We start from the raw sequence: 22,469 nt of genomic DNA, 5'->3' as shown, positions 1-22,469 counted from the left end.
ACATGGTGAAGCTCGCTTTGCCACTATAGAGCTCCCAACAGAACGAAAAAAAACTTAAAACAGGCAAATCTACTCCAAATCATTTTTTTAGTTTAAAAACAAAATCAACAACAACAAAAAACTCCGCTACTGGCATATGCTTCACCCCAAATCATGATTCGCCAAATGCTATGGTCCAATGGCATCTATTACATAACATCCAAGTTTTTCTGCAGCAGTTTGCAGGCTATTATATAATAAACATATTCAATTATAGTTATTATCCTTATAAAAAGGCCTGCTATCTTAATGGATAAAAGATTTAGTCAGTGTTAAGTCATTTATAAAAAGATTTATTTGGGGACATAATTATTTACAGTTATTATCTGCCTCAATTTGAGCTCTGAAGAAAGCATACATGTCCTTTGAATGGTCAATAAGATTAATGATTTCTAAAAGTCAGGATGCACATTTAGAAATGCCACAAGCCTCACTTGAAAATATTCTTAAGAATGCAGAGTTCTTTCAGATCACAGGCACTGCTGACTGTACCAAGAATTTATTTCTAATGAGAAAAATAAGGAGATGGTAAAACAAAATTGTGAAGGTCACACTGATGCCTATCATCTCTGCACAAGCCAGCATGTCCCCCCTGGGTGTGAGAAGAGGCTGTGTCCCAACCATGAGCTCAGACAGAGATCATGCAAGTGAAGAAAAAAATAAAGTAAGGAAGAGAACCGCCGGCACACCCATCCTGTGCCCATCAAGATTCTGAGCAGTGATTTCAGGGCTGCAGAAAATAAAAAGCAGCTTTTTATCGAAAAATAGGGGATCCCTCTTGCGGATAGGGATTAACCCCTCCTACTCAATAACATCTGAAACTCTGAATGGCTCATAATTTTTTTGTATCTTACAGTGGTTCTCAAACTGTGTTCCTGTAGTAATGGAAGAGCAGTGTTCTTTAACAGAAAGAATACTTACCAGTTTTCAACTATAAATTTCCCTAAGGCTTTGGTGCCAGTAGATGGTAAAACAAATATACGAGTAACAAACATTAATAGAAGAAAGCAGATTTAGACTTAGTTTTAAAATATAGCATATATTATTGAGATGCATAGAACAGCCTACAAGTAATATACTCACACAATCTTCCAGGAAAACTACTCACGATCTCCAGACAAACCTCCAGATCAAGTTAGAGAAGTGTGGTCTAAGTATCAAAGGTGTTTGAATTTAATAATCATCTGAATATCTCCCATGTGCCTGGTATAGTGTTGGGGAGATAAAGGCAGTATCTATGCCTTTAGGAGGCTTACAATCCAGTAGCATCTTAAACAGAGGATAAAACTAATTAACACCCAGCCTTGATGTTATTTCAGTTAGTCAAGGATCAGCACACAGGAGCTGATATTAGAATGGTGGAGAGGAACTGGGGAGGCAGAGACAGAACAGAGAGACATTTTCAAAAACAAAAACAAGAGTTCTCAGGTGTGGATTCAAAGTATAGAACAAAAGAGAGGGGGTAATCGAAATTATTCCAAAGTTTTGAGCCTATGTGACAAGAAAAATGACAGGTCATTTTTCTATTGGAGATAGAAAAATATGTAATTTTGATGAGAGGGGAAGAGCAGGCAATTCGCAAATTTATATTTGGATATTTGAAGCTTGAGGCGAGGCTAAAATAAGGAAGTGAAAAGAGCTGAGCAGGGCCCACCCCAGAAAGGGAGATCTACTGTATGTTCAGCTGAGGGAGAGTGGTGACCATGACAGCGATGCACAGCGGTCACAGATTCTGCATTGTTTTTTTTTCCCTCATTGTGTGGTGAAAATCTTGCATGGTGCCAGGCATATGGTAAACGTGCAGTACATGTCTTTCGGATGAATTCATAAATAAAGAGACAGAGAAAAGCAGACCCAGGAAGGATTTCTTAATCTACCACTCACTGGGGATGTGTATGCCCATAGACAAGATATTAACCTCTCTAAGGCTCAGTTTCCTCAACTGTAAGGTGTAGATAATAACAGTTACCTCATAGGATAATTCGTGATGTGAAGAACAGTTCATGAAAAATTCTTTTTACTACTGTTAGCTATAACTAAAAATAACACATGGATTCTATGATCATATCTAAAAATAATACCATAATATAATTACATAATGATGATAATTAATTGTATGCTTTATTATTAATAATAATTAAAGCCTTATGAATAAATAAGTTGAAAGAGATAAAAGCTAGGACATCCTTACTCAGGGCCACTAAGCAGGTCTCTGAAACTGGCCAGGTAAGGGGCAGAAAAGAAAGTGAAGATATAACTAGAGAGGTAAAAAGCTAAACAGTGTAGCATCCTAAATACTCAAGTGAAAGAAGTCACAGAAAAGAAGAATGTCAGAAGAACATAACAATTTGCCAGCCCTTATCGTGACAAGCTGGACTGCAAGACAGTTTACTTATCTCATTTCATCTTCATGGTAATTATGAGATTAGCCTTATTATAAATAACAATTGGCCATAATAGGAGGCAGGGCAATTAAATAACTTTACCCATTCATTAAACAATTATTAAGCACCAACTCTGTGCCAGGTACTATTGCAGGTGTTGGGAATAAGACAGTGAATAAAACAAAGTCTTTACCCTCATGGAACTCATTTATTCTTGAAGGAGAGAAAACTCAGAGAAATAAACCAGTGATCTATGGTGCAACAGATGCTAAGTAATACGGAGGAAGAAAAAGAAAGAAAGGCAAGAAGAATAGGATGTGCAGCCAGACTGCCCAAATTCACTCACACTGCTAGGAAATCTCAGGCATCAGGGGATAATGAGAATGAAAATATAGAAATAAGAGGTTACTGGACCGAAAAAGGTAAAGGTTATGGAGAAGAGGAAACAGAAACAAAAGCTTCTCCCTAGAAGAAAAGAGGACTGAAATAATAGCTAGGTGTTTCAAATTCCTTTCTTTTAAATATCTTTAAAGATACTACTTGAACCATTTATAATCCTGGCTGGAAGGTGGCCTAAGCACAAAAACTGGATCACACTGAAACACTCCCTCCACTTCTCTTGCCTCCCTTCACCCAAAACAACAATGAGAAACAAACCAAGCACATCTCTATCAAATGCATGCTTCTGGAGAGAGCGACGAGAAGCCAGTAAGAGCACTCTGCCGACTTCAGTACAGGCCTGCCTTCTGCCCCCTGGGCCCAGCCCAGAAAATGGGAAATGCAGCCTGGATTCGTCAGAGCCCAATTATGGCCCTCAGTACGATCAAAGTGCAATGCCTTCGAACAGCACCACCACGACCACCATCACCACAACCATTATTATCACCACCACCATCACCACTGCCTCCATTACCACTACCACGAGCATTAACACCACCATTATTACCACCATTATTATCACTCCCATTACCAGCAACATCCACCCGACCCTCTACCCCAATTGCCACCTCCCCATCACCTCCCCATTGCTGCCACATCACCGCTGCTACCATCACACCACAACCACATCACCACGACTGCCATCACCATGATATAATTCAAAATAAAATCACTTTTCAACAGAGAAACACGAAATTGCTTGCTGATATTAAAAGAGCTTCTTCCTGGATTCTGTGACTGCAAAACTATGGATAGCCAATTGAAGTGCAGCTTTTCTAAAAATGTTTGGTGTTCCCACATTACTGGAACCCTAAAGCATATACTGAGCCAGGCTGTAGGGTCGTCCTGCAGTGGCCTTTCCCTGGGAGGTGGACTAGAATTCAAAACAGTACAAAGAAAAAAGCATTAAGACATTTTTATTGGCTAAGTAGAACGTCAAACCACAGATGTGATGATTTGTGAAGAAACAGTATTTTAGCATAAAATTTTTTATTTATACCAAGATTTTAACTATCCATAATTAAATTAGGAGATGAAAGTATTCCCTATTTCAGTGAAAATCTTCTCCCCATCTGCCCAATTGCTTACGGAAGACATCTGAGAGTTATCTGACACTTGCTCTCCCCCAAACCCAATAGCCTGTTTATTACCATCCTTCAGTGTGGTATCCCAGGTAACTTTTGAATCTGTCCTCTCCCCTCTACCTCTGCCACTACCACTTTAGACCAAGCCACCTTAATCTCTCTTCTGGACTGCCACCCAGGTCTCCCTACTTCTCCTCCACCCTCCACAAACCAACCCCACACAACAACCTTGTCATTATCTTTCACTATACACTGCACTTACAATAAAGATCAAAATTCTTAAAGTATCCCATGACATACTGAAGGATTTAGTATCTGTCCACATCTTTAGCCTCAGTTCATCTCCCTCTCCCTCTTTGTGCATCCACTACATGGCATTCTTCTGGTTCCTTGCATGTACCTTGTCCCTTTGCACCTCAGGCCTCTGTATGTACTGTTCCTGTGCCCATAGGTTCTACCCTCTCACTTTCTCTTCTAATTAACTCATCCAACTTTTAGATATTAGGTACCGGACCAATCAGTTTCCCCTTTTATATGTCTTAGTGTATTTCAATCTTCTACATTTGCTGTGTAGAGTATCTTAGTCCCTAACTGCATATTTGTATAATTATTTGATTTGTCTCTTTCTCATGATGGTAAGCTCTCTGGGGCAGAGACCATGTGATTTTCGCTGCACATTTTATACTAGGGCTAATCCTGGCATCTGGCATATAGTAGGCACACGTGAGCAGGTGCCAATTCTGGTATATGTCTGAGTGTGTACAATGATTATGGTAAAACTCATGCTCCCTCCTCGAACTATAGCATGGATCCATGCCTGGAAACCTGCTAAAGATTAACAAATGTCATTCTAACCCAGAGTTAGAAAACCTGGGCAGAAAGAGTAAAAGGAGAGCATCCAACACACTTTTTGGAGTGCTTTATACAGAGTTAGAACCTTAAAGCTAAACAGTGCCTACCATGGGTCACGTCTCAAGATTTGCAGATACTCCCTGGCATTAGATTGAGCCTCTGTGTTAGACAGCAACACGGGATGCGCTAATGTATACCCGGATGACTGTCGGCTGGCTGTGTAACTGTTGTTTCCTGAAACTCTCTTGAAGACAAAAGGTATATCCCAAGAGAACAAACCTCTGAGCAAAACATTCTTTATGAACAAACAATAGCTCTACATCCAGACACAGACAAGATGTCAATAAATCCCAATAATAGTATTAGCAACAATAACAACCCGCAATACCAGTAAATATAAAGTTTATTTCTCTAGAGAGTCTCAGTTGTATTAAAGACATTCTCTTACTGGCTTTTTCCAAATCTCTATGTTAAAGGAGAAAGGTTAAAAATTGGGCAGCCAACTTCAAAGACAAAGAAAACGAGGCAGAGCTTCAAATGACTCCCAAAGAGACCACTGACAGAAAACAGAACTACAAGTCAACAGATGTTCAGGAACTAACTTTCCAATCCAATGTACATATTTGTACAGGTCAATGAACTCCCATAGAGGAGACAAGGATGTCATAGCTGGAGACAGAACACTGAACATAATAACATGACACCCTAATAGCTAGAACATGGGTCATATCCCCACCTCCTACCTTACACTTCTCTGAAGATTAGAATCAACTAGTATTATTAAAAATATATTCCTGAGTCCCACACTTATTGAGTCAGAATTTCCAGAGGAGTGGACTAATAATGTATATTTAATAAGCACTCCAGGGGACTCTTAATTGGGAAACATCCTAAAAGGTCCAGGTATAACAACGTGGGAGGAGACCAGTGGCTAGAAGGCACAGGTGAGGGACTTCTGTGAGTACAGGAGTGACCTGGGTGTTTCTGGCCTGGCCTTCCAGCAGACACATTTCAGAAGAAGGAAGAGCTGTGCCCCTGGGGACACTGTGAGAAACTGCAAACACAAGGCAGCCCAGCTGCACTGGAATAGATACCACTCCCCACCTTGGTGGGCTGGAACAGAGCCCAGAAACAGCCAGAACCACACCAATGCCCAGACAATGGGGGAGCAGTGAGTCAGACCCACGAGGCCAGTGTGAAGACTGGCAGAGGGACGGAGGTGGTGCAGTCATGTGCAGGTTCAAAACACCCGTGACCAAGAAAAGAAGAGCTTGGGAATGGATATTGAAGACAGGGGCTTTGTGGGAGCTAAGACCTTAATAATACATTTTTATTAATACTAATGATAGCAGCACCTGGCTTGCTGAGCAGGATACAAAGCACTTTGCTTGCATCATCTCATTTACTCCATTCACTTGATAAATTGTTATTAGACCACAGCTCCCTGTGCCAGGCAGTGCTCAGCCCAGGAGGCAGAGTGGTTGTAACAGATGCATGAGCTCTGTGGACAGCTCTGCTCACTAGCCTTATCCCTCCTCAAGCACCTGCCAAGTCTCTTCACTTTTCTACCTGAAGGATTGATTCTGTGAGGCAGAGCTCGCTCCCTCAGCCCACAAGTATGGGAGAGTTACCTCTCCTGGAAAGGAGTATGTGGATAAATACTGCAGCCCAATTTTCAGAGGGCTACACCTGAGAATTTTCTATGTAGTTCTTCAGGGAAGTGCCAAGGGACTAATTCCAGTCACCTGCTGTCAGCTCTTCCTCCTCTGTCTCTATTTCCTACTTCCCAGGGTCACCTCTCTGTACCCAAGGCCTGCTATGAGGCTCTGCTTTCTAGAGGAACCTCATGTAAGAAAGTGAGCAGTGCAACAAAGTAGACATAATCCCTGTCTTTCTGGAGCTTATAGTCAGGAACAGAGAAAAAAACAAATACACGAATGAAGATTTAGCTCAGGGTCAGATGCAGTGAAGGGCACAGGGAATTACAAGTAATGGTGAGGGAGTCTGGATCATTTGAATGGCAGGTGAATATTTGATGAATATTAAATACTCATTGCACTGGGCACTGTGATTATGTATACCCGGATGACTGTCAGCTGGCTTCTGACACTTTAAATCATGAATCAGGATAGCTCTAGAAACAAGAGACATTAAAAAAATAAAAAAAGCAGAAAGGAATTGAATAGGCATTAATGTTAAACAAGACTAAATGCTATGTGTTCCCAATAAAGGTTTAGGAAAACATTACGGGTCTTCTAAAAGAGAAACATCATGAGTCTTCTAGCTTCATCTGTCCTATTCCTGCCATCTTGATTGCCACCATCGCCTCCCACATGGATGATGCATTAGCCTCCAAGGTGTCTCCCTATTTCCCAACAATACACACTACCTAGAGCGGCCTTTTAAAGATGTAAATCTGAACATGTCATTCCCTTTTGTATAACCTCCAATGGCTTCTCTTTGTACTTTGACAAAATCTGAAATCCATGCCCTGGTGACCAGGCCCTGTGCAGTCTGGCCACTGCCAATCTTTCTGACATCATCTGACACATTCACTCTGCAATTCACTATCCTCCAGCCTTATGGACCTTTGTCTATGTCTTAAAAACACACGCACCTCTGTTCCTGCTATTCCTGGAATACACGTTAGTTAGGAATTTCATTATTATTTCATTCTGAAGCCAACAACAAATGCTATACGTGCCTTCAACAGAAAGCTGTCCTTACCGACGTGGTCTTAGTGCAATATAAATAACACCTGGATCAGCACTGATCAGAGAGACAAATCAGAGGAGCGTGGTCGCCCCGCCCCCACTCCATGCTTCCGTCTCACGCCAGTCTGACCAGGCACATCAGACCCTTTTTTTGTAGTTACCTTAAAACAAGTTCTTAATTCTCTTCTCCCATCAGTTCCAAGTTCTTCCCATGTCCCCAAGTCACTTCAACACTGTACTGATTTCCTGTGCCCAGCACATTTCATCTCCAGTCCACTTCTGACAACACCCTCCCTGTCCCTAGGGGAACTAGCCCTCCACATACTTACGCCAGGAGCTCTATTATGTGTGTTTTGATTATTCAATAGGATGGGTGTAGCCAAAATTATTTGCTTGCGTTGGTGTTAAATTTAATGCACTATATACAAAGCCTCTGAAATCTGGCCTTAGTCCTGCTTCCACATCTCGACCTTTCTCCTCTTAGACCCCTGCCCCATCTGAGTGGGCCCTGGCATTTCCTTTATCCCTGGCACTTATAGGGTCATAGGGGCTCTCTGGGTAAGACCTTGGCAAGACACCAGTCCCTGAGAGGCTTGCTCTGCTCAAAGGGCATGAGAAGAAACTTTCTTTGCTCTGCCTTTATCCACAAAATAAAACACTCAAAATAAGAGGTGCCTAGGACACACTTGCGGTTTTAAGCATCATCAGATCCTATAAAAATCATCTTTAATATTTCCTTTCTGATCTCAAATGATCCAAACCATAAAAGTCACAGGTACCATTGAAAATACCTTTTAAGTTTCCTCCAGTTAAGAAAAATTAAATATAAATCCATTCGTTCCTGCTACTCTCCTAATATTCCTGTCTACCACAAGCTAAGATTGTTTGGGAGAAAAAAAAAAAACCATAGAAAATAAAATTACTTAATATGATTGCAGAGATTTTAACAAATTTATTATGGTTCCATATCCTGAGCAGCATGTACTATTTTTTTTTTTATTTATAAGCAATTTCCTCATTTAAAAGCTTAATAGGAGCTCAATGGGGCAATTTTTAGAAAGCAAAACCAAAAAAATATTTTTTAAATTACCTATAATCATTCTACCTGAAAGTAACCACCAATAAAATATTGTTTTTTATCTTTCTAGTATGTTTCTATATCTAGTTATACAGTAAGCAAAATTAGAATCACATTGTATTATTGTTACGTAATTGCTTCTGCATGTACAAATAGATCATAAACATGTACCCATGTTAATAAAGATTCTCATAAAATATAGTTTTAAATATTCATCATTCAGATTGGCATTTCTCCAGAGGTGGTAGTATGTCCCCTAGGGAGTGCTTAGGAAACTTGGGGGATATTTGTGATTGGTTCAGAGGCTAGGGATGCCTACTGGTATTTGGCGGGCTAGCACCAAAGCTGCCAGGGCCCCTGAGATGTGTGGGCCAGTTCCACATCACCAAGAATTGCTCCACATTTCAAATGGCTTCCAAATGTCTTCTGGAAATGTTAGAGCCAGAGCTACTTTGCCCTCAACACAATCTGAACCAGAAAACTATGAGCACTAATGGATGAAATAAAAAATAGGGAGGTTGGAATTGGACTAAATTTTCTCAAACATTCCACCCAGAGCCACTATCCTGTGATTTCATCACATACAGAAATCCAGCCACATGATTTTCCATCTAGTTCTCACAAAGTTATCAATTATCCATTATATTCCTATCTTCTTTCATTATCAAATAACTGGAAAATTTATATCCTAAAGATTTCAGTTAACCATTTCAAATCCAATGTCTTGACAGCTTTTACCCTTAAGCACAAACCCAGGAAACTGTAATGGATATACATAAAAATATTTTTAAATGATTCATACTATACTATCTACAAATATAAATCCTAGAAGTAACCAAAATAACTAATAATTTGGAATTAGTTAAATGATAGTATATCCACAGAAAGGAACATTTCACAGCCATTAATATTTTAGAATATTTTATATGGAAAAATAAAATATTAAGGGAGACAAAAAAGTTATATAGAAATGCATCTCTAAGATTTCATATATATGAAAAAATTCATACATATGAATATATATGAAAAAATTCATACATATGAATATATATGAAAAAAATCCAAACTGTTTTTATCTAGCATTCGTTAAAGATAAAGAAAAAAATAGAGGAAGCAGAAAGGTGGGAGCTAACTGTGTGTGTCACTATATATGACATGTGTGTATATGTGTGTGTATTTAACATAAGTATTGAAAAAGAATACCCTGTTGATGAATATGGTGACAGTAGACACTGCCTCATTGGGAAGACGAAGAACTAGCTGAAGAACAGCCTCATTCCTGTGGCCTCAGAACACTGAACACTTAACCGGCTGGACAAAGTTCTAAATTAGATTTCAGTTTATACACACTCTATCTGCTATAATCACTACTTACATTTCCCTCTTTCATCTACTCCAAGTTAGGCCAAGAAGTTTTCCAAGATGTTGAGATGTCAAGAACAAAGTTTTTTGTCCAATCGTCTAGAAATATTATTTCTAACACAGGGCTACCACAACACTAAAGTTTGTAAAACATGTTTCTTACAGAATATTTGTTATGGAAAATCAAATTTGTTCACCTTAGCCATAAATAAGCTTGCCAGCCTTGTGATAATTAACCCATCTGTCTATTATTTAGCTTATGTATAAAGATTGTATAGTCAGAATGCATTCATATCTGGCTTTATACTCTGGGGCCAGCTTAAAATAAAAAGTGCTTCTAACAGATTCAATTCCTACTATATCAGGATGCTCTTTTCAGATTCAGTTATTTTTCATGCCCACATTAAAACAATAGCAACAACATAAAAATGTACATCGTGATGGTAACAGTGGTTATATCTGAATAGTAAGATTACAAGAAATTTTTATTTCTTTGGAGTTTTCTGTATTCTGCAATATAACTGTGTTTTACTTATTTTTTTATTTTTTTTAATGAGAAAATGTCTGAGTTTCCCTTCTATCTTTACACCTAATTATCATGCAGCGGAAGTACTAACAATTTATCAAGTGACCAAGGGGCAGACTACTCAAAAAAAAGGGGGGGGGGGGATTATTCCCAGAGTAATCAAGTGTGGGCTCTTTTTCAATCCACAGTTTACGGATTTGGCATGAAATTTTTTTATACTCTATAGCAGGGAGGAGGAATTATTTTTACCTATGACTGTAAGAGCTTATATTATTAAGCTAAAGTCTCTCCATATCTAATCCTTTAAACATCTAGAGCGTTGAGCATTTTCATTGTAAGAGTCAGAAAGGGCCTTAGAAATCAGCTGACCCAAAGTCCTGTTAGAGGAGGGGACTTAAGGATTTGGGTGAAGTGACCAAGGTCACCTGACAGACATGAGATAAGAAACTGCATTTTTTAATTTGAATGTTCTTTCCATTTCACCAGATTGTTTCTGTGCCCATGGAGGTGGAGGCAAAATGAGATGATGAAAAAGAATCCTCAATTTACAGCTTCCTTCCAATGCAATATACCCAATGTAAGCTATTTTAGAACTTTCTCATTACCCAGCTGTACACCAAGGAGTCTCAAAACATTGCAAGACAAGCTTTTTTTTTTATTATTAATATTTATCTCTACCTCATCCTCTGTGCACCCCTTGCCCTCACAAAAACAAAGAAGAAAAGAAAAAGAAGAAAAAGAAGAAAAGAGAAGAAAAGAAAAGAAAAGAAAAGAAAAGAAAAGAAAAGAAAAAAGAAAAGAAAAGAAAAGAAAAGAAAAAAGAAACCTTAAGAGAACACTAATGAGAAGACAAAAAAAAAAAAAAAAACATGCTGGCAACATGCACAGCTTCTGCTCTGGTACAGTTCAAGATGGCAAATCTTGTCTTCCCTATTATTAGCAATCTCTGGTGCTCACTCTCTTAACAGTCATTCTTTCTCTTTTTAGCAGAACTCATTAAGACTCTGCTTCTATGAAAAAAAATTTAAACAAGAAACAATTAGCTATTAAAACACACACATACACACACAAGTTGTCTATCTCAAAAACAAAAGATGAAAGGATTTATCCCCCATGGAAAAGTGGCTGCCAACAAAACTTCCTCATTCCATAGAGCAACAGAAGCTTTTCTTTCATCTGGAATGTCACAAAAATAGTCAAAGCCATCGAGGGCCATTATCTTAACCTATACCCCAATCTTCAAGGCTCTTTAACTGGGGACTTCTAGACAAGAGGCTAATGAACTCTAATTAGCAAAAGTAACCCTCGACTTTAGTGGTAACACAATGCAATGGAATAGCCTGTTTATGCAGACAAGATCTTTAATGACAGTAAAGATTTAATGCTGTCATAAATTTTAATACAAAATTTTAAACACAAGTGAGTTAATCACTCTCAAAAGTAAATTTACTTTGCTAGGTAATAAGTACCCTAATTCATTAGCATTCTCTTACATTCATAAATTCCACTTTGTCATATCTAATTGTTCGTAGGATTGGCACTGGCTTTAGCTATAAAAATCAATCAAACTGATAAATATTCATCAAATGACTGCTCTAAACAGATTGATGGTGTTTATCTTGGTTCTATTACAAAGGGGAGTGAGAGCTTAAGCAAACCACAGCTTCAGCGGGTGTCAAAACAGAAAATGAGATGGTTGAATTAAATGATCACTAAAGTTTCATTCTCGCTCTAACTGTAGTTCTATAATTTTAAGTGTTTTTGAAAAGTTCCAGGTACTGAAGAGCATTCCAGAGTAGTGTAATGTGCAATTCTTCCACTCATGTGCACTGAAAATCCAAGTTAAATTATAAACACACCAGCTCAGAAAAGGAGGCGTTACGACACTGTCAGCCATCACCTTATTAGGGCTCAGCTCCAGGTAGCTAGAGTCCCCAGGATGAGCAGTTGCTGCAAAGAAAAGGATCGAAGCAGGAATTATAAATAAAGTACTTGTAGGAGCCAAGGACAGGGTATAAATAAATGGGAAGACCTAGGTGAAAATTATGGGAAAAAATGGAGTACTTGCTTCAGCTAATTGTTGCCTTGCAAGAACGTAGACTCTCAGTTATCTCATCTTCAGATTTTTCAAAAGAGTGCCAAAAATCTTCTGATTTTAAAATATTGAATTAGAACATCTTAAAGCCAAATATACTTCTACTATAGACACATCCAGATTTGAGATCTCTGAGGAGGGGCACACATTGCCAAAAAAAAAAAAAAATGGATGGGTAAGGGAGGCATGGCATGTAGAGGAGGGATGCAAAGAAAGAGGGTGGAGAGGGCTTTATTGGTATGTGAAGTTGGCTCTGTTGAGGTAATTCAGAAGAGCAAGCAAACTTGGAGGTAGAAAGAGATTAAAACAATGGTTCCAAAGCTTTTGGGGGGTCATGAGTATCATGAGATTATGATAAATGTTTTAGAAGTTTTCCCTGAAAAAATAAACTTATATGTAGTAGGCAAAATAATGCCTCCCAAAGATGTCCATCCATGTCTTCATTCCTTGCCTCCTCCCCATGCTACCTGACATGACAAAAGGAATTCTGCAGATGTAATTAAGTTAGGGATCTTGAAATGGGAAGACTGTACACATTATCTGAGTCAATTCAATCTAATCTCATGAATCCTTAAAATTAGACAATCTTTCCCAGCCCTGGTCAGAGGGAGATGTATGAATGAATGCTCTGGGAGATACAAGGTTGCTAGCTTTAAAAAGGGAGAATCCATGAACCAAGGAATGCGGGCAGTTTTTAGAAACAAAAAAGGCAAGGAAATGGACCAATTCTCTCCTAGAGCCTCCAGAAAGACAGGCAGGTCTCTGCTGACACTGATTTTTTAGCCCAGTGAGATCCATGTTGGATGTCTTATTAGAGAACTATAAGATTATCTAGTTGTGTTGTTTTAAGCCACAGGTTTATGCTCACTTGTTATAGTAGACTCTGTAAACCAGTATAGTATATATACACTCAAACAGGCGAAAACACTCATAGTCCTCCCTGAAGCTTATCCACACACACAGATAAAGGCTCTGTGTGCTAGAAAGTGCTGAAGATAGAACATACTCTGAGAGATGAAGGTATGAAGTTATTTTTCCTTGGCATGCATGGAAAGATCAATGCCCACCCCATGACATAATTAGTTCCAAAATATCACTTCTACAAGAATGCATACATTCTTTGAAGACTACCCCTTAAAGTCTCACTTAAATAACTTGTGATATTTGTCACTCGACTGCTCCTTGCTGCAGAAAGATGTCTCTCCCATTTTTCAAATTGTTCATTCTACTAACATTCTCTCCCCAGCCCCAAGAAGATGCCATTTTACACCTGCTGAGATTTAGCCTGGCTTCTCTCCTCACTTTGAGCCAGACATAGATCTGGCGTGTCCTGTTACAGTATCATGTCTCTATTAAGATCCTATTGGACATGATATGCCTGAACCTGGCCACATGCTAACATAAAACGGAAGAGTAAGGTTATGAGGAATGTGAGCTACCTGACTCAAAGCTGTTTTTAGCCTGATATCGCATTTCACCAACTCATCCAAATTCATAATCCCTATAATATTTTAAGATGTTTTTTAAAGTTCCATTAAAATGTCCCTGGATGACACCACCATAGTTACGACAAATAACTATAGTTTAAAGATTACCAGACCAGTCTAAATACTAAATCTAATAGTACCAGGCATAACTGGCCTAACATGCCTCCTGATCTGCAACTTAATATCAGATCCTTGATTGCCAACATTGTCGCATGGAATATTCTGGAATGCTGCTAAACTCTGTGAAAGCACAGCATGGAGGCTAGAAGGGGAAAATAAGACAATGAGGTATTTCATGTCCTACAGAGGTTTACTTAGGGGTAGAGGAAGAGAGACCAGATCTGTTTTTGCAAGAAGTAGCCTACCTGTTGGAAAGTCAAGACAAGCCTGACTTAATAAGGAAGACTGCCCACTAACTTTATATCTGGTTCTTCTTAACTTGTGGAAGAGACTTAGGAACCTTCTAAAATCTGACACAAACTGTTGTGTGTATGCGCACCTCAGGAAAGGTTCCATACATCCCTGAGAATCAGAATAAAACTGTAACTTCGCAACCCCAAATATAAGAATTGCTCTCCAATGTGTTACCTTTTCAGGGAGATGCTAATTTAATAGCCTTAGTCTTACTAGTCATATGTGAACGATTCCCACTACATAATTCTATTAAAATTCTGATTGGCCCTCTGATAACAGTAATATCACCATTTACCTTCCCCACTGTAAATGGGATATGAAGTGGTTTTAAGTTTACCAAACATTAAGTATCTTCAAAAAGGTTAATTATCGATACCATTTTTTCCCCATTGGCCTCTGTAGAATATTCGCCCCAAAGGGCCACCATACATTATTCCACACACAAATAAGAATGATTTACTTTCGTTTTGTTTTGTTTTGCTTTTTTGTTTTTATTTTTTATTTTTTTACTCTTTTGTAATATGCATGGGAATATAGCTGGCCTCATTCATGCTGAGACAGGAAGTCACTAGTCTGGTATGAGGAGACAGGGTCACTGACTATTCTAGTCTGCCTAAAATAGCTTTATTGAAATAAAGTCTCAAATAGGAGGGAGAATGTCCTGATCAGCAAAGAAATGACAAGGTTGAGTTTTACTTGACCTGAGGTCAAGTAAGAATAAACAGATAAAAGATGGCAACTTGTGAGAAGGCTGGTAAGAGGTACCCATGAATCCAGCTAGATAATGAATCACCCTACTTTTGGGGTCCCATTAACCTCTTGGGGCTCTATGATTCTAAATTTAGTATGTTGGATATTTTAAAGCACAATTACATAGCACAATCTTCTCTGTAGCTGTTGATTCATTTAGACTCTGCTACCTTAGAAAAAAATGTCTAAAGGTCATTCTCAGAAGTACAGCACTCCCCTTCCACTGAGTCAGGGCTATGATTACACTGTATGCAAGATCCCACAAAGACAGCTGACATAACTAGCAGTTGAATTCTTTCTGCTGTTTACTTCCAGAAGAGACTTTCCATAGACAGCTGCAACACCAGGCTCCCATCAGAATGCCCTGCCAACCTTTCTACAGACAGTTTTCTACCCATGTCCTTGCCCTTGACCCACGGCTGTCTCTAGCAGGTCTAGCAGACCAGAGAGGCCAGCCTGGGCCTACTTCAGGGCCTAAGGACAGTACTTGGATCAGCACAGAAGCCACATCTGCTATGTCATAATCAGACATTTGTAGATTCAAATTCTGGCTCAGCCTTTTTCACTTGTACCACAGCAGGTAAATGCCTTAATGTCTCTTGGTCTCAGGCTCCTCCTCCATAAAATGGGGCTATGAGTACCCACTTTATAAGGAAGCGGTGAGGGCTGTGTGAGATAGCATGCAAAAAGCAATTGCCTTGACGTCTACACTGCCGTCACTATCATTATCACAGAGGAAAACCTAATCTTGTCTCTGGCAGGGAATAAAACAGAACAAAATGAAATCAGCATTTCTCTCCAAAGGCAGGACTGTCACCACTCCTCTCTGGCCTTAAGGCTGATTATCTTCAAACTGAAGACAGAGAAAATAGGTTATTTACATTTCTCTTAAACTCAGACTCAACAATACTCCTTCTAGGCCCCTTTAAGCAGCTTCTCAGACAATAAGAAATGCCACAAAGTCAGAAAGCCTTGGCTCTTGTGTGGGAGCGGCAAGCACAAGGAAGTGAGCCTCAGGCACAGCACTTCTGACACCAAAGGGCCCACCTTGGTTGAAGCCGCACTGTTTCTTGGCCCCTGAACGTGTGGTTTTGTGGACTCTCATGAGCAGGCGTTCCTGTTCTCCCCCGGCACTCCAATTGGCTGGATGCCACATGCTCTGCCTCCTGCAAGAAGAAACAGCAAAAGTAGAGTGAGCTGCCAGCAGCCATTAGTTCAACAGGGTTCTTTGGCTTGTGGGTATGTCTCAGGGCAGGGGAGTAGAGATACACAAACTACTGATTGTTGTGGAGGGAGGGGGCCAATGAGTGACCAGAAAATTTAAAAGCCTCTTGCTATTATTTGCTACAAAATAACAGAATAAAGAAAAAAAAGAAAACTAATAAAAACCCTAATGTTTAAAAGATATGATACAGCCGTACCATAAGAAGTTTGCAGTCATTAAAAATGATATTATAGAAGCATATTGCATGAATAGATCTGAAAATATAATTTCTAGAATAATATTTATAGTATAGGCTTGTTTTTGAAAAACACATATGTATGAATGTTCACACATGCGCTCATGGGTGCACATGCGCATGCACACACACATACACACACACACACACAGATTGGGATAAGATGAACCAAAATATTAACAGTGACTAACTCTGAGATGGCATTTCCTTTTTATTTCTTTTTTGGGATTCATCTGTATTTTCTACAATAAACATACATTACTTCTGTAATAAGAAGTTTAAGTTAACCTGAAAACTAAGGAACAAATCATTCTTAAAAATTCCAAATCTCTCTTTTACCCCAGCCCCTATCGGTCATCCCATGTTGCAATCTGCTCATTAATTTAGAAAAACTCCAGAATGCTAAACTCTCTGGAGAATATTATAAATATGCCCAAGCAAAAATGAATTTGGATTCAATACGAGGACACACACGCACAAAATGATAAATTGATATATGTTCAGCAGTTGAACTACTATGGTCTTGGAGCCATGCCAAACTTCTGACAAATTTCCCTTAGGATAAAATCACCCCTCTTTACTTGATAAATGAAACACTAAAATCAAACTCAGTGAGAAATTCAGTAAATTCAGGTGGCTAGTCATGCAGTCAAAATATTCAAGTGATAGTGAATTTGGGTCTGATTGTGCTATATATTGTGATGGCAATGTAGACCAAGTTTCTCTATTACAGGTGTGGGCCGAAGTCAGTATGAGTAGCAATATGTCAGGTGTCTCAGAAGTCATTTTCCAAAATATGAGAATGATTCGGTGGGGCTATTTGTTAAATAGTCATCGCAAGCTTCTAAAACAAAATCATATGAATGCCTTCCTATATGAGGGCTAAAATGGGGAAGGGGAGTAGGTCTGAGAAAAAGTAGAGCTGAGTTAGGCCTACCAAGATCTTCTCTATAATTCAATTTTTTCTAAACCTCTGGCTTCACACAGGAAGACACTCCACATAAAAGGGTTCCATTAGTGGACACTAGTTCCCTAGACTTAGTACTGCTGTAAAAAATTCTATAGCTGCCCAAATACTGGGTGAGTTTCCTCCAACAATGGCTTTCAAGTGAGATAGCGCTGCTTGCTACTAAGTAGACTTCAGTTTCCTTGTCTGTAAGATAGGAGTAAAACTCCAGGCTCACAAGGTTGTTGAACAAGAGCTTATTAGAACCCCTTTCGGTGCAGGCAGTGAGCAGGCACACAATAGACAGGGGTCACCGATGATCATAATATCCCTTTTATAAAAATTCATTTAAAGCTCAATATTCTGAAACTAATGTTAAGGAAGACTTCAGCAAAAGCAAACACTTTTTTTTGTGGTAGAATGCTTATTTCAGGTTTCTATACAAATAATGATATTATTTTAAACATCATATTTGAAGCCTCAGTATTCGTAGGCCTAAAGAAATGACTCTTCTAATCTCTAAAATGTTAAAACCAGAAATTTCCATTTTATTAAAACTTTAGCCTTTTAGGAAAGAGTAGAGAGTTTTGATTTTAATTTTCAAAGATGATTTTTTAAATCTAATCCTTTGAGCCACAGGGGGTAGAGAAGGGTTAAAGGCCACAAACTCCTGGACTCCTCTGGATTTTACTTTTTAGTTTACAGATGAATAAGAGAGGCTCTGGGAAAGTGCTGCCTTAATCTGCTCAAGTCAGATTATCTCAAGGCATTGCAAGGAGAGAACATTTGTCTGGCATGGGTGGATAAGGAATATTTGGGGACAGCTAATAATCAATCCCCTGATTCAAATAAAGGGGGAAAATCGCACTCTGCCTCTAAGAATTTAAAACTTCAAGATGGTGTGGAGAGTTGGGGAAGAGCAAGTTAGGGGTTTGGTATAAGTTATCCTGAATACTAACCAATAGAGCAGACCATGATGCAAAATATAGGCTTAACTGTAATGGCAGATACTGCTCCTTCCAATGAATGACAAAATGTTAGTTAGATCACATTCCAAAGTGCTAATATCCAAATCCAGTCTCTCTCAGAAAATGCCAAATGAGTTCTTCATTCCAAATCGCCTGTGAGTCTGGAAATGTTTTGTTCATAAGAAAACAATAAAGATTTTCAGTTTATCCCCTTCCTCTCCATTATCTCTTCATGGAATAGCTCTAAATGAATAGTCCCAGCAAAGCCCACATGGGAATCGACGAGCCTTCAGATGATTCTAACTTGGAGGCTACACATTTTCCAACAAAGTCCCTACACATCATGGAGCAGAGATAAGATCTCCTTGTTGTGCCCTAAGTGAATTCCTAATCCACAGAAACCATGAAAGGTAATAAATGATTATTGCTATTTTAAGTTTTAGGGTTATGTGTCACACAGTTATTGATAACTGAAATAATACTACCTTTCCACTATTCTCAGATACCATCAATTATAAGATCTACCATTAGTTTAAATAATAGCGCGTCAGGAAAAAATAATAATGCCACATTATACGTATCCATTAATTTTAAGGTGCACTCAGATACAAGAAAGATGAAAGTGTGAAAAGATGTGTGTTGGCATCGAGAAATGACACAGCATGCCCAGTAAAGCAGGGTTCTGTGAGTGACACAAAAAAAGTCCTGTCGGGAGGACGCACCAGAAAAAGCAACTTCAAGAGTCTAATCGGAAGACTTGAGAACCTCATAAGACATAAGGGAGGAAACCACAATCCTTACTTGCTCCGGTTTCTAAAAATAATTTCATGCTTTCCCTCAAAGGAAGAAGACAAACAGTAAAGAGGATACCATTCTTATTGAATTAACACAACAGTAGTTTTCAAAGGTATTGTGCTGCCAGTTTCATTTGTTGAAAAGGACAAAAAGGGGGGAAAAAAAACAAAATAAGAACAATAATACTTCATAATATTTATCTGGTTTCATAACAGAGATTTAGCCACACATGAGAATGCAGGGCTCAGCCACTTGGTGAGCTCACCTCTATTTCCAGTTGGATTCCACCCCCTGGCTAGTGACAAGGTTAACTAGGACTGCCAAAGAGAGTTCTCATAATACATAATGTACTTATGGATAATTGAGAGTTTACGTATTCTCCCCATCACCAACCCCACCTCCTGCCGCCCCTCCCACCCCCCCACCCTCCCCCAACCCCCGTCTCACCAAGGTAACAACATCTGGACAAGAAGTAAATATTTGATTACCTTTGCCCATTTAAGCTTCATTACATCTTTTTTCGGAATCTGCTGAAACACGCAGCTCAAAAATTCTAGAACATTAAAGCAGAGTCTTTATCTTGAAATAACTAAAATAAAATTGTACTTAAAAAGAAACCATCTACTACATACCAAGGATGTTGATAGTTTAAGGGGTTACATAAGACATCCCTGCCCCAAAGAAATTTTAAAATCTTCCGTTAGACTAAAGTGTAAGAGGGCCGACTCTTTTGTACTCATGTTTGTGTTAGTGCATTTATCAAATAGGCACATCCAAGCTGACTGAAGGGACTGAGGTAAGGCAAAGCCAAGATTCTCTCCTCCAGACTTGTCTTCTTGCCACCTGACTAAGGGTCACCCTACATCTTTTCCTGCTCCCAGCGATCCTCTTCTATCCTTTGAACTCACCTCCCATATGTTTCAAGTCCAGCCTCAGTGCAGTGATTTGTTGGTTCTCTGCTATATGCAAAAAACAATCAAGTTGACTAAACTCTGAGATATTTCATAAGAAAGCTGTCCATAAAACAAATGTTATATAGGTTATTTTCTGACCCATGAGCAGAAGCTAGGATAGTATACATGAGGACAGGAGAGAAGCTATCTGTTATGTTGAGAGGCTCAAAAACCCTGAATTAAGGAAAAATCAGCTGCCCTTAAGTGGAAATGGTAAAATATATTTTGTCCTTATTGAAATTTTAGTGAGTTCAGCTAACTTAGAAAGAATCTAGTTCTGATCTGACAGCATGGCCACTACCTTCAGATCCTTCCAAGTTCCCCAGTTTGTATGGATGCATGACCCAAAAGAAAGAAAAGAATTTTCCACCCTAATTCCAGGTCTTGCCCATCTGCCCTAACTTGCTCAAATCATGTTATCCTTGGGCTTCAAAGACATATGTAATCCTCTAAGTCTTTCTTCCAAGATGTGGTCAACCAAAACAACTTTTTTCATCTTACCTTGAGGTTTTAAATTTTATTTCAAAATTGATGAAAATTAATTATCTTTAAGTGCTGACTTAAAATTTTAATTAAATGGTTTTATAAATAATCACTCCATTGCTAATAACAATGCTTTGCATTTATGACAGCATGTTCTTCCCAAGAGCTCTAATTACTACATGATTAATACATCTGCTTTCTCCATAGTTCAGAAAAGCCCATATATATGTTCAGCTCTTAGAATGAACAAGGGAAAGTATTATAAACCTACTCTATCCTGTATCGCCCTAGAGTTCCTTTTACCTTAAACCTGCACCTGTCTGCAAAAACAACTTAAAGTCCTTTTGAATTTGGAAATTTTAAAGACCTTAACCTCTGATTAAAGGAACTACTGGGCTATCAAATTCATTTAGTTATTGGAAGAAAGGAGGCCCTGAAAAAAGCTGATTTAAATTCCCTCTAAAATTTGTGTGTCTGATTATTATAGGCATATCTTGGCAATATAGTGGGTCCAGTTCCAGACCACCTCAATAAAGACAGTGTCTCAATAAAGATATTTGTAACCTTTTTGCTGGTGGAAAGTCCTGCTTTCAATTTGTAAAATCTACATCTGTGAAGTGCAATAAAGCTAAGCACAATATAAAAGTTAGGCCTGTGTTTAAATGTTCTGGCCCTTTAAGAATTAGGAAACTGAGAGAACTGTTTCTTCAGACTATTTTAAAAATCATTTCTGCCTACCCTAGTCACTATTTTAACACAGAAATAAAATAAATCATGGAGGAAACATAGATTCAACATTCGCACATATACATATAGTAGGCTCTCCTTGGGTCCTGTTTCCTTATGGGTAATCCAGAGATATCCCTCAGTTTACTGCTTACAGTTGTAAGCATTTCTAGTAGAAAATAAACATTCAGATTAGGTTGTCTATCTTATCCATTTTCCAAATCAAATAACATTCACTGGGTGCCTGATCTGTACTAGGCACTAAACTAGGTACTTTTAACCTGTATTCCCTCATTTAAAACTAAAGGTGGATTTTAATCTTTACCAGTGAGAATAATCAAGTGAAGACAAGAGATGACTTACCTAGCCCAGAAAGATTGTCTTTTATGCAAGAGATACCTTCCTGAAGACCCTGCAAAATCTGACCGAGATTTATGTATTTTAAGACTATTCTCATGACAGAAGATTTTGAGTATTTCTGTTCAGTAGCTAAAGTGGAAATATTTCAATAAAATAAACACAGCTTATATTTCAATAGACCTGAAGAACTTATAAATTATGCAAATCTTGAAAAATTTTGGAGGAATTTCATTATTTCAAATTGCTTGCATTGAGAGAATTAAAAGTTTATATTCAACATTTAATTCAAAATTACATAGGGTATCGCTGTATCACTGGAGTGAGCTACAGAACTCAGAACCTAACCCGAATCTTCAAAACCCAGATTCAGAGTTCTTTTCACTATGTTTCCACATCCCAAGTTTACTTTTGTCAAATGACAAACCAAAACAATGTAGGAATGAGTCTGATGCCCTTTATTCAACGCAAAGCAATCATGGACTGGGGAGCTGCAGCACCTATCAAGAATAGAGTGTTCTTCTCAAGGGATTTTGGGATTTCTGGAGTCTCTCACA

The 22,469-nt window shown here is 38.6% G+C and overlaps 1 protein-coding gene across 6 annotated transcripts in view; it reads right to left on the bottom strand.

The window, feature by feature from the left end:
- The window catches only part of FAM13C (family with sequence similarity 13 member C), a 118,703-nt gene that overhangs the window by 54,550 nt on the left and 41,684 nt on the right, over positions 1 to 22,469 (bottom strand). For all 6 annotated transcript variants that reach the window (XM_036222550.1, XM_016127624.2, XM_016127625.2 and 3 more), the window contains one exon: positions 16,272 to 16,390. In XM_036222550.1, coding sequence (XP_036078443.1) covers positions 16,272 to 16,390 — 119 coding nt within the window. The remainder of the gene's footprint in view (positions 1 to 16,271; positions 16,391 to 22,469) is intronic.

Source organism: Rousettus aegyptiacus, unplaced genomic scaffold, assembly GCF_014176215.1.
Source record: "Rousettus aegyptiacus isolate mRouAeg1 unplaced genomic scaffold, mRouAeg1.p scaffold_m13_p_6, whole genome shotgun sequence".
In the NCBI taxonomy this organism is placed as follows: Eukaryota; Metazoa; Chordata; class Mammalia; order Chiroptera; family Pteropodidae; genus Rousettus; species Rousettus aegyptiacus.
Note: the sequence above shows the minus strand (reverse complement) of the source record. Positions and strands in the feature narration are given on the sequence as shown.